The sequence below is a fragment of the Oryza sativa genome, chromosome 12 (assembly GCF_034140825.1).
Source record: "Oryza sativa Japonica Group chromosome 12, ASM3414082v1".
In the NCBI taxonomy this organism is placed as follows: domain Eukaryota; kingdom Viridiplantae; phylum Streptophyta; class Magnoliopsida; order Poales; family Poaceae; genus Oryza; species Oryza sativa.
This window is the reverse complement of record NC_089046.1, coordinates 24036720-24048904: the sequence shown is the minus strand read 5'-3', so window position 1 is coordinate 24048904 and position 12185 is coordinate 24036720. Positions and strand designations below refer to the sequence as shown.

The window sequence follows — 12185 nt, the reverse complement described above, 5'->3', positions numbered from 1 at the left end:
AAGCTGCGCACGGCTCCCAGGGCCTGGCCCAGCTGATTCAGATGGAGGAGATTATAGGTACCGATTCGGTTCAAGCCCACGGTGAACAAGCAGGGCCCAGAGGGGGATTAAGGCTAGTGGAGGAATTACCTATAGTCTTCCGCAGAAGGAGAGCGATCCCAAATCCAACTCACGAGACGCAACGTGAACACGAAGATCCGCAGGCGCAGCAGCTAGAGATTTTCATCAGCTCTGTTACCTCCACCCCGCCTCCGTCTCTATTGGGCGCTCGTCCACCGCCGACGGCGCCAGCGCCGCGGGGACGGCGTAGGAACACAATTCCTCCCGATTTCCAACCTTGGCGGAGTGAGCGACTGAGGAATCAAGGGAGTGGGGCGAGGCGGCATTGTATCTCCAAAGCTCAGCGAGTCACTATGAAGAAGATGGGCCTGATCGACAAGGAAGAAGACGTAGATGAGGAAACACTCAAGCGTTTCGTGGGGCTGTTTGACCACCCGCTGTCACCACAGCATGTCACGGCACTTGCTGAATTGCTGGACGTCGACCTGGCACAGCGCTCACCTCTCATCTTGCAACCTGCACTTGGATCGCAGCCTTCACCCATGGGGGAGGGCAGCAGGAACATCATCGCCTCGCAAGCCTGAAGTCTGGGCTTCTTCCGAAGCCAGGGGGACACGTAGTCCCGATGTATCGTAGTTTCTATGTCGATGTCTTCTTTAAGTTTTAGTTTGTTGGGGTGGAATGTGCGCGGGCTCAATAACCCTGACAAACGAGCCCTTGTAAGAGAGGCGGTGTTATCTAGTGGTGTGTCGGTTGTTTGCTTTCAAGAATCCAAACTCAGTGTAGTGGATGCCTCTATTATAGTTGATTTATGCGGTTCAGACTTTGATGGTTTTGCAGTAGTGCCTGCTGATGAAACAAGAGGAGGGGTGATAATTGCTTGGAAAGGGGAGATGTTTCTTGGCTCTGTGCTGCAGATTGGGAGATGGTCAGTCACAGTTAAACTACATTGGGTCGCAGGTGACAGATCTTGGTGCATGACTTCTGTTTATGGACCGCAACAAGATGATGAAAAGCTTCTCTTCCTCGAGGAACTCTCCTCCATTGCAGCCAGTGTTGATGAGCAGTGGATGGTCACAGGAGACTTCAACTTGATAGCGGCAGCGGCTGACAAGAGCAATTCCAGAATTAACAGAAGACTAATGAACGCCTTTCGCAATAAGCTGAATGAACTTGAGCTGAAAGAGGTCTACCTCTTTGGCAGGAGATACACCTGGTGCAATGAACAGGAAAGGCCAACTCTTGTGAAGCTCGACAGACTGTTTGTCACTTCTCATTGGGAGGAGAGTTTCCCAGATGCACACCTCCAAGCCCTAAGTACATCAGGATCAGACCACTGCCCCTTGCTTCTCACCTGTGGGGATCCTGGCCCAAAAAAGAGAAAGTTCAGGTTTGAAACCTACTGGACAAAAATAGATGGATTCATGGATGTGGTGAAAGAAAGTTGGCAACAACAAGTTGATTCAGAAGATCCTTATGCAGTTCTCTATGTCAAGCTGGCCAGGCTCTATAAAAAACTTTCCAAATGGGGTCAGAAAAAGATCAGTCTCTTTAGTTAGCAACTCCACATTGCCAACGAAATCATTTTAAGGTTTGATGTGGCACAAGAAAGCCGACTTCTGTCTGAACCTGAGAGGAACCTAAGAGCAGCTTTGAAGGCCAAATGCCTGACCCTTGCATCACTGGAAAGAATAAGAATCAGACAGAGAGCCAGGGTGCGCAACTTGAAGGAAAGAGACGCTGGCACTGCTTATTTTCATATGAAAATGAAAGCTAGGAGGAGAAAGCAGCTAATACATGTGCTTGAGCACGAAGGCAGAATTGCCTCAACACAGAATGATATGCAAGATCTTGCAAAGGAATACTTTCAGATGATTATGAGCGAGCCAAACAGCGATTCAAGACAGTTTAATTTCCAACACCTAAAGCTAAACACAGCAGATCTCTCTATGCTGGATGATCAGTTCTCTGAAAATGAGGTGTGGGAAGCAATTAAAAGCCTGCCAAATGAGAAATCGCCAGGTCCAGATGGTTACACTGCTCTCTTCTACCAAAAGTGCTGGGATATAATAAAGGGGGACATCATGAAAGCTTTTGAGAAGTTCTGCAGAGGAAACAGTCAAAACCTTGAAATGTTAAACACAGCGGTGATCACTCTGATCCCCAAGAAAGACTCCCCTACACTGCTGAAAGACTATAGGCCTATAAGCCTCATACATAGCTTCGCCAAGTTAGCAGCAAAGGTCATGGCACAGAGGCTGGCCCCAAGAATGAATGAACTTGTGCCCTACACACAGAATGCATTCATAAGAGGTCGATCTATTCATGAAAACTTCATCTTTGTTAAAGGGCTCGTTCAGCAATACCACAAGCAACACAAGGAAATGATTCTACTCAAACTCGACATCTCCAAAGCCTTTGACACAGTGTCTTGGTGTTTTCTATTGGATATGCTGAAGTGGAGAGGTTTCGGTGCCAAGTGGAGATTATGGCTGGTATCTCTGTTCCTCACGGCTGAAACCAACATCCTTATCAACGGGAATGAATCAAACCCTTTTAAGCCGGCTAGGGGATTGCGGCAGGGAGACCCTTTATCGCCACTGTTATTCGTTCTGGCAATGGATGCACTACAAGCAGTTGTAGCTCAAGCGAAAGCAAGTGGACTGCTATCTGAACCAGCACCAAGACGCCCAGTTCCAAGTATATCAATATATGCTGATGATGCAGTATTATTTTTCAAACCAAGTCAACAAGAAGCCAAGGTAGTCAAGGCAATTCTACAGATTTTTGGTGCAGCCAGTGGATTAATGACCAACTACAATAAAACTGCAATCACTCCAATTCAATGCAGTCAGGAACAACTTCAGGTGGTGGCTGATGAGTTGCAATGCAATATTCAATTATTCCCTATCATCTACCTGGGATTACCACTGTCCACAAGAAAGCCAACAAAAGCTGAGGTGCAACCAATTCTCGACAAGCTTGCAAACAAAGTGGCAGGTTGGAAGCCCAAGTTGTTGTCCCCTGATGGCCGGCTCTGCTTGATTAAATCCGTTCTCATGGCCCTCCCAGTTCACTTCATGTCTGTATTGCAACTTCCAAAGTGGGCAATCAAGGACATCGAGCGGAAATGTCGGGGATTTCTTTGGAAGGGACAGCAGGAGGTGAGTGGTGAACATTGAACATTGCCTTGTAGCCTGGAAAGATGTCTGTACACCAGTGGAAAATGGCGGCTTGGGCATTCGAAACCTAGAGCTCTTCGGCAAAGCGATGCGCCTGAAATGGCCAGCCAATCGCTTACATCAGAAGGATAGGCCCTGGACCCTTGTTGACTTCAGACTGAGCGCAGATGACGAGAAAATCTTCCAATCTGCATCTAAATTCTGTGTGGGCAATGGTAGAGACACTAAATTTTGGTCGGACAATTGGCTAGGTGGAGGAAGCATTGCCTGGAGATGGCCCACCCTTGTGACTTTTATTGGTAGAACTAATCTCACAGTAGAACAGGGACTCCTGGGACATCGATGGGTGAGAGATTTGCAAGGATCTCTCTCGGATATAGCAATGATGCAGTATTTTCAGCTTTGGGACGAAATCCAACAAATCAATCTCAGTCAGGAGGAGGACACAATTTGCTGGAAGCTCACTCCGGATGGTTCTTTCTCAGTGTCCTCAGCTTATGATCTCTTTTACATGGCTCGTGAGATTTCTCCTTGCGGACAGCTAATTTGGCAGACAAAAGCTCCGTCGAAGGTCAGATTTTTTCTTTGGCTAGCAACAAAGGGCAAATGCTTGACGGCGGACAACTTGGCGAAGAGAGGATGGCCCCATGAAGATCACTGTGTACTCTGCCAACGCGAACAGGAGGATTGCCTACACTTGTTCATCACCTGTGATTTCTCCAGGCGAGTATGGCAGCTGCTGCGAGCATGGGTCAATGTGGATTTCCCTCTGCCAGGACAAGCGGGAGAGGGGCTGATAGGCTGGTGGATGGTGGCACGATGCCATTTTCGAAGCAGCTACAGGAGCAACTTTGACAGCGTTTTCGCCTTGACCTGTTGGCTGATTTGGAAGGAGCGCAATGCCAGAATTTTTCAGCACAAGCAGCAGACCGTGGAGCAGTTGCTAGAAGACATCAAAGAAGAAGTTTGGATGTGGAAGTCTGGAGGCTATTTTCAGATTATGTAATAGAGACATCATACTTTCTTTGTAGCCTTCGGGCTTTTGTGTATGGCTTTGATTGGGGGGGACCTGTCCCCAGCCTAATCTCGACATCCTATTGTCGATATAAAGCCCATTTGTAATTTGTTCCCCTTTTCCTTAATGAAATTTGGTCGACCGAACCTTTCGGCCAACCCGGCAAAAAAAAAATTGTACTAGTGTGTTGCTATACTAGTGTGATTTGGTCAGAATTCTTCGGGCTACCATATGAACAGTCAAAATTTGAGGCGTATGGCTGTTGACTCCTAACTTTTTTTAACATTAAGGAAGTAGAATAAAGCATGCGGATAACATGAGATAAACATGTGTGATCTCAAAAACTTTGATACAAAATTTTTCTCAGAAATGGTTCAAAAAAAATGTTTCTCAGAAAGGAGAATTATGCAATGAGCCAGTGACCCATGTGATTCCCACAAGAAAAGAGAATCCATTGATATCAAGAACTCGGAGCTTAATTTCCTTTACAGAAGAAACAAAGATGATGATACAAGAAAATGTAAGATGACAAAAAACCCTCCTGAATTCCAGACTTCTTCCGATCGAGATTCGAGAGGCAGATCTGATGAATTGATTAAAGGCAACGTATTTCAAATTCAATTGATACATGAACATGTTCAAGATTCAGTCTTGAACGTTGAGCAGGTTTGATCCGGTCATATAATTATCAAATTCAACTCCAGCCCAGTTTATGCAAGAAATTTAAATAGGATTTGTACAGCAAAGTTGTTCGAATTTGATGTGTATAAGATATCCATTTGTTTAAGTGTGTGGCTGGTGTAGCTAGTGCCGTGGGTCTTAAGGAAGAATGGTTTGGTCAGTAGCTTGAGGGATTTGAATTCTTGTTGTGCGATAAACTTGAGTTCAAAAAAAAAAACAAGAAGACATCAGTTTTATATTTCATTTCGTGTATGTACTTTGAATCCGGTTCGTGCAAGAAATCTGAATTATATATTTCAATTCATGCTGTTAGCTCATTCAAATAGACATTTGCATGACGATTGGTGTGCTTTTGGTGTGGAACTGGTATAGCCGTATAGGTTTGACTTTTTGTGAACTTAATCAAACCCAGCGTGGGAACTTAATCAAACTCCAGCGTGATTCATGCAAGAAATTTGAATTTAACTCATGCAAGGAAGCGTATTCAATTTCAAGCTGTGCAATAATGCACATATCTTAAGCAAAAAGTCTGCATCATAGTACTGATGCAAGCTTGAAACAGCTAAGAACTTGATCAAATTCAACGGTTTTTGTGGTGGAAATTTAAATCCAGTTCATCCAAGAGACGTATTCAAATTGTTTGATTTGCATACGAGCAATAATGCAATTTCTTTAAGCAAAGAGTTGACATCATGGTATGAAAATAATTTTGAATCAAAAGTGAACTTCGATCGCATTTGCTCAGAAATTTGGTTCAGATTAACAGCAATTAGAATAGTGCAACCTTTGTGCGTAAGCAACTGTATAAAAATCGTCAATATTTTTATATTTTTGGGCACTTATCAATACTATCTTCAACTAGGAATGACGCAATTGCACCCCAAACAAATATGCTTTTCTAAAAACTGACGTCAATGAATGATAATGATTTTTCAAGGCCATTTCAACCAGCTACATCTTTCTGGCAAGATAATGCTTGACATAATTCTGCAGCTTCTTCTCAAGCGTACTACTACTATAAATAGGGGGGCATATTGAACTGAGTTCATATCGAGCTTTCAATCTCTCATTTCATCCAACTATACAAGTTCCTGAAGAGTTTACAAGTGACCCAGAAGATCAAGATGTCGTGCGGTGGAAGTTGCAACTGTGGTTCCTGCGGATGCAGCGGTGGCTGCGGGTACGTTCAATCTTCAGCTACTGATTCTGAATATGTTTTGCTATGTATTTATCAAGCTAAACTGGCATAAGCTTTCAGAATTCAGAGATACACCCAATTAGTTCAGGTGATTTTGATGTATTTTCCATGATAAAAGCATATACTCTTCCATCTCCTGTGTTGCCTCCTCCCATTGGTTTGGAGTAATATTCAGATGAAGCTACCCACAAGATGAGAAGAGATTTTTCATTTCTGGTTACCGAATCATCTCATGTTCTACTTTTTGTTTCTTGGTTCAGAAAGATGTACCCTGACCTGGCTGAGAAGATCACCATCACCACTACTACTACAACCACTGTCCTCGGTGTTGCACCTGAGAAGGGGTATGATATATTGATATCTATGAATCTTTTCCTTGATAAAAAAACTAAACTGAAGGGAACTCCTGTCTGAGATTCAGACATGTGACCATATGCTGAAGAAAAGCTGAAGATGTTATCTTTCCATGCCTGAAACTGTTCGCTCCTGAATTTGATTTATTTCTTTGCAGGCAATTTGAGGGAGTTGGCAAAGCAGCTGAATCTGGTGAGGGTGCCCATGGCTGCAGCTGTGGTTCCAGCTGCAAGTGCAACCCCTGCAACTGCTAAAGGCCAAGGCGATCTGTGACTATGTGATGAACAAACAGAGCCCTTCCAGTCTGATGGCTCATGGCTGTGTGACCCTGTGAATCCAGCATTGTGTGTGCGCGCGCGCGTCATGAATTGTCAAAAATTATGGCTGGAAAACCAAGTGGTTTCTGGCAATATGTGTTGTACCGCTTGTATGTAAATGTTGGTAAAAACAAAGTAACATCGCTTATCTCTGAATCTCTAACGTAAGTGGTTGCTTAACAAAAGCTGCTTTGCCCCGCTGTAAGCCTGCTACACTAGCGTGGTTTCTTACATTTTTGCCTGCTATAAATTCTGTTCAATTTCAAGGGGTTCCAAGCTATGTTTCCAACGTTGGGTGAGTTTGGATTAAAAAAAAAAAAGAGAGAAGTTGGATTAGGAGATCCGCGAGTCAGGATCAAACGGATGATGGTGAAGAAGAAAACTACCGGCATATGGTTTGGCTCACAGTGACGAAGCGACCAGTGACTAACCCAAAAACCTTAAAAACATGAGAACAATCAGCCACAGCGCAAACAGAGAACAAGAACGATCATCCACAGAGAGAACCAAGTGGAAGACTACTGACAATTACCATGAGCTAATTCAACAACTCAAGGATTAAATAACCAGGTAAAAACTTCTTTAGGTGGAATGTAGAATCCAGACCATGACCACGAAAACTGCGAACATTCATCACAAATGTGACCAGAGTACCAAGCAAAAAGCACGACCATACTGGAATACATGTCCTTTAATCTAGCGATGATAAGCATGGTAGCGAATATGGATAGTAGCAACAATAAGTAACACTCTAAGTGGCCTTGTCGGCCTTGGCAGCGGTAGCGGCGGCCTGGCCTCTGAGACGACCAGTCCTCCTTGCAGCGATGAGACCAACCTTCTGGCCAGGAGGTGCATCACGGCGGACGGTGGAGGCGTGACCAATGTGCTGGTGGTTACCTCCTCCGTGGGGATGCTCAACGGGGTTCATGGCCACACCACGCACCTTAGGCCAGCAGTTCCTCTTCACGCGGTACTTGTGGTAGGCGTTTCCAGCCTTGAGCATCGGCTTCTCAGTCCTGCCACCACCAGCAACCTGACCGATCATGGCACGGCAGCTGCTGGGGACAATCTTCTTGGCACCAGAGGGGAGCTTGATCCTGCAAGAAAATAATATCAACTAGTTGCATGAGCAATACAGTTTATTTGCACTGAACATTACAAAAAAATTGCAGGAATAAAAATACTTCACAAGGCCAAGGACATCTCTCCAACAGAAGCAAGCATGCGGATCAAACAAGGCGCATATGTAAAGGATTATCTTCTATGTTAGCATACATACATCACTTGATAGCAAAATCATAAGCATAAACATAATTCACCACTTGAAAGAGCGAATTGGCCAATCATATTAATCATGCATAGACAAACAATATCTAGTACATATGCCACCACAATCTTGATGGTAGAACAAATGGAAAGCATCCATGGGCAACAATATCAAGTAGTGCATATACAACTATATTATAACGATAGAAAAAACAGCAGGATTATTGAACAAAACTAGTTGTTTGTGGTGCTCTATTACACAGTATCAACAGAAGCAAATGTTCGAAAATACACTAAAGTAGCTACATCCAAGGCATTCGAATCATCTCTAAACAAATGGCACATATATTTACTTTGGGTCTCTACTAAATAACAAATAATTAAAGCAACATTAAATCGCATCATCCATATTTAGATTGAGCCGAGATCATTTCCAATAGATGAGTTCTTCTAATCACGCGAACAAATCAATTCAGATCCAATAATAGTAGTTACTACCACACAACTACGAGACTAACAAACAGATCTAACACAAAACATCTCATCAATTCAGGCAAAAAAAAGAAGAAGCGAGAGAGATGGGGATCACCTGGATGTGCCGTTATCGGGGTTGTGGCTGATGACGATGGCGTAGTCGCCGGACGCCCTGGCGAAGACGCCGCGGTCGCCGACGTGGTGCTCGACGTTGCAGACCACGGCGCCCTCGGGTACCGACCGGATCGGGAGCACGTTGCCGATGGAGAGCGTGGCGCGGCGGCCGCAGTAGACGAACTGCCCCGTGTACATCCCCTCCGCCGCGACGAACAGCTCCTTCTGGTGCTTGTACCGGAACGGGTGGCGGAACGTCACCTTGGCGAGCGGCGCGCCGCGGCCGGGGTCGTGGATGATGTCGGTGACGACGCCCTTGAGGTAGCCGTTGCGCTCGCCGAAGTCGAGGGAGCGGAACCTCGCGGGGCCCTTGCGGTGGTGGGTGTGGGACTTGAACACGGAGCCCGCACCCTTACGCTGCGCGCGGATCACGCGACCCATCTCCTCGTCGGCGGCGAGACGGCGGCGGCGGCGGCGGGGAGAATGGGGGAGGCGGGGGTGGCTAGGGTTGGAGGAGGGAGAAGGTCTCCGGTTTATATAGAGGTCGGCGTGGGGGGTTTCGGGGAGGGATAGCCCTAGCGTGGACGGCTGGGATGGAGGGTGGGGTTGATCTGGGCCGTTGGATTCGTGGGGGCGGATTTGTCAGTGTAATGGACTTGGGCTGTAATGGGCCGCGTCGTTGTGGTTGGGCTTTTTCGATTTTTCTTCTGAGCGATGGGGGGAAAATAAGTTCGCTTTGACTCCCTTAAAAGTTACCCGAATCTAATCCACGACCCTAAACCACAGAACCGGATATATCGACCCCCGAACTATTGAAATCGGTGCAATTTAACTCCCTAGGCGGTTTTAGAAAGCGGTTTTGCTGACGTGGCACCTACGTAGCGATATTGACCGAGTCTTCTTTACACGTGGCGTTGACGTAGCGCTTAAGTGGCATTAAAATTAAAAAAATACGTGAGCCCCATTAGTCATTAAAAAAAGAAATGTGGGCCCACTAACATGTGGGGCCCACGAGTCAGTCCCCTGTCTCCTTCCTTCTTCCTCCTCCCTCTCTCCCTTCTCTCTCTTTCTCTCCCCTTCTTCTTCCCCTTCGGCCGGTGGCGCGTGGCGGCAAGCAAGCCCGCAGCGGCGGTGGCAGAGGAAGCGGTGAAGGACGGCGGGAGCAGGCCGACGGTGGCAAGGGAGTTGGGAGGCGAGCGGAGGAGGAGTAGGCGGCGCGGCTCACCGCGAGGAGCAGTGCGATGTGGTCACGACGGCGGGGATCCCGGCGAGCCGCGTAGACGAGGGGGAGCGGTGGCGCAGCGGCACCAGGGCGGAGGCGGAGCACACGGCCGGCCTTCACGCCATGGCGGTGGCGGCGGCCGTCGATCCGCCCGCCGCGCCGCCCTTCTTCACCTCCGCCGCTCCGGCTCCCTGCACGAACACGGCGCCTCCCTTCTTGAGCTCGAGGAAGGCAAAGGAGCCCTTCCCCTGCTCCCGCTCCCGCTCGGTCTTGACCCACGCGCCCAGAACGACGTGCTCGCCGGATGCAGGTGCGGATGGTGGCGGGCTCTAGATCGTCGGAGAGGGAGGTTGTGGCCATGGCAGCCGCAGCGGCATATTCACCCATGGGGGAGGGAAGGGATGGATAAGATGCGTTTGCGGGCGATGGCGGGCTCTAGGTCGTCGGAGAGAGAGACCGCGACCATGGCGGCTGCCGCGGCGTCTTCGGCTATGGGAGAAGCGAGGGTTTGGGAGGAGCCGGACGTGTCGGGCGGTCGGCGGTGCTATTCATCCTAGCGGTGTGGGGATGAGGCGTGACAGCTCCGCCGCTCCCTCGCCACCGCGCTCTGCATGGCCTGGTTGTGGTGGTGGTGGTGGCGCCCGTTGTTGCCGCTGCTCGCCGCGCCGCCCTTCTTCGCCTCCGCCGCTCCGGCTCCCCGCACGAAAACTGCGTCAGGCAGCTCCCGTCGATGCTGCTGCAGCATTGGCGGCGGTGATGGCGGCGTGGGGACGAAACGAGTCACCAGCTCTGGCAGCGGCGCCTACAGGACAGCACCGGCGCAGCGGAACTCGCCGTCGACGACGCATTCGGGCGGCCTCTTGTTGGTGCGTAGGTCGGCGCCGGTAGCGGGGCGAGGACGTCCTCGAGGGCCGCAGCGCCATGGGTGGGCGGGCCGTAGACGAAGGCTAGCAACGCGTCAGTGAATGACAAAAGGGTCCCTTCTATAATTTTGATTCTAATTCCACGTAAGCGCCCCGTCAAACGCCACGTGTGATGAAGACCCGGTCAATACCGCCACGTAGGCGTCACGTCAGCAAACCACCCTCCAAAACCGCCTAGGGAGTCAAATTGCACTGGTTTGAATAGTTCGGGGGTCGAGATATCCGGTTTTACGGTTTAGGGTCATGGATCATATTCGGGTCACTTTTAAGGGAGTCAAAGTGAACTTATTCCGCGATGAGGGGTTTTATCTCGGGCCTGGGTAATATGGGCCTATGTTGGACGCTATCATATTGGGGAGAGTCTACTTTACGTTCCTCGACTACGGACCGAGTTCAATTAAAGGGCTAGTTTGGTTTGTGACCTAAATTGACCTTACCAATTTTCGACAATTCCAAATTTTGGCATGGCTAATTTTGGGAAGGCAAAGTTGTGTCTGGATTGAAGCCAAAATAACCTAAGTTAACTATTAAAGTGGCTATTTTCTTAGGCATGCTAAAATTTGGCTTCAGACCAAATAGACACTAAACACTATTGAAATTGTCAAATATTGGTAAGCCGAATTTAGGCCTCAAACCAAACCAGCCCAAAGTCCTTTGATGGTTTGTATGGTAAAAATAACTTAGTGTAAATGGATCCCTTTGATGGTTTGTATGGTACTTTCATTTTACTTGTTTCCACATGACACTTATTCCCTTTTTGGGAGCTTAATATTATGAGAAGTTGATTATTGGCTTCCTACTGGTTCGTAATCCATTTTTGAGAATCTGGAAACTTATTTATTTTTAAAATTCTACAAATACGGCTTTTTAGAATCTGGATAAAAAGCTATATTGTTTGGGGAATTTCATATTGTTAGAAACTCTACCAAACAAGCCAGAAGCTCCCCAAACGGTATCAGATGAGAGTATATTTTACGTTCCTCAACTATAGTCCAATTTTTGTTCACGTCTCTCAACTGCAAAACAGGAATATAGGCTTGGCATACATCAATTGTTAAACCCAGTACAAATTGATTTCCTTCGGGGTATGTTTGGATAATGGGGAAATAAGGGTTGGGATTGGGATTATGAAATGAATGAAGGGTTAGGATTTTAAGATGTCTTTTGGTAGGTGGGAAACCATTTCACTAACCCATTAGCCAATCAAGGCCTCAATGGTTTGGAAGTAGTTTCATCTTACTTGTCTTCCACACGGCACTTAGGGGCTGTTTGGGGGAGATTCTAGCTGCTGCAGCTTCTCCCAGAATCACAAGCTTCCCCAAACAGTTTAGCTTTTAATCTAAGAAGTTGTAGTTGTAGAATCTAGAAAATGAAATAGA

The 12185-nt window shown here is 47.3% G+C and overlaps 3 protein-coding genes across 3 annotated transcripts; 2 read left to right on the top strand and 1 right to left on the bottom strand.

Moving 5' to 3' along the window:
- The first annotated feature begins 1037 nt into the window (after positions 1 to 1037).
- Positions 1038 to 1619, top strand: LOC136354605 (uncharacterized). Its single transcript, XM_066306106.1, has one exon. It carries the CDS (start codon positions 1038 to 1040, stop codon positions 1617 to 1619), a length of 582 nt encoding a protein of 193 aa, XP_066162203.1.
- A 4368-nt stretch (positions 1620 to 5987) lies between these two features.
- Positions 5988 to 6963, top strand: LOC4352561 (metallothionein-like protein 4C). Its single transcript, XM_015764363.2, has 3 exons — positions 5988 to 6118; positions 6397 to 6480; positions 6648 to 6963. Exons 1-3 carry the CDS (start codon positions 6063 to 6065, stop codon positions 6742 to 6744), a joined length of 237 nt encoding a protein of 78 aa, XP_015619849.1. The 5' UTR covers positions 5988 to 6062; the 3' UTR covers positions 6745 to 6963.
- Positions 6964 to 7365: 402 nt separating this feature from the next.
- Positions 7366 to 9171, bottom strand: LOC4352560 (large ribosomal subunit protein uL2). Its single transcript, XM_015764358.3, has 2 exons — positions 8663 to 9171; positions 7366 to 7904 (listed from the first exon to the last, which is right to left on the bottom strand). The coding sequence occupies exons 1-2, from the start codon at positions 9100 to 9102 to the stop codon at positions 7559 to 7561; spliced, it is 786 nt and encodes a 261-aa protein (XP_015619844.1). The 5' UTR covers positions 9103 to 9171; the 3' UTR covers positions 7366 to 7558.
- Between the last annotated feature and the right edge of the window lie 3014 nt (positions 9172 to 12185).

Coding starts and splice junctions, on each gene's coding strand:
- LOC136354605 (XM_066306106.1), top strand. CDS start 1,038: ATGACTTCTGTTTATGGACCGCAACAAGATGATGAAAAGCTTCTCTTC.
- LOC4352561 (XM_015764363.2), top strand. CDS start 6,063: ATGTCGTGCGGTGGAAGTTGCAACTGTGGTTCCTGCGGATGCAGCGGT. Junction 6,119..6,396: donor GGATGCAGCGGTGGCTGCGG/GTACGTTCAATC, acceptor TTCTTGGTTCAG/AAAGATGTACCCTGACCTGG. Junction 6,481..6,647: donor GGTGTTGCACCTGAGAAGGG/GTATGATATATT, acceptor ATTTCTTTGCAG/GCAATTTGAGGGAGTTGGCA.
- LOC4352560 (XM_015764358.3), bottom strand. CDS start 9,102: ATGGGTCGCGTGATCCGCGCGCAGCGTAAGGGTGCGGGCTCCGTGTTC. Junction 7,905..8,662: donor CCCGATAACGGCACATCCAG/GTGATCCCCATC, acceptor ATTTTCTTGCAG/GATCAAGCTCCCCTCTGGTG.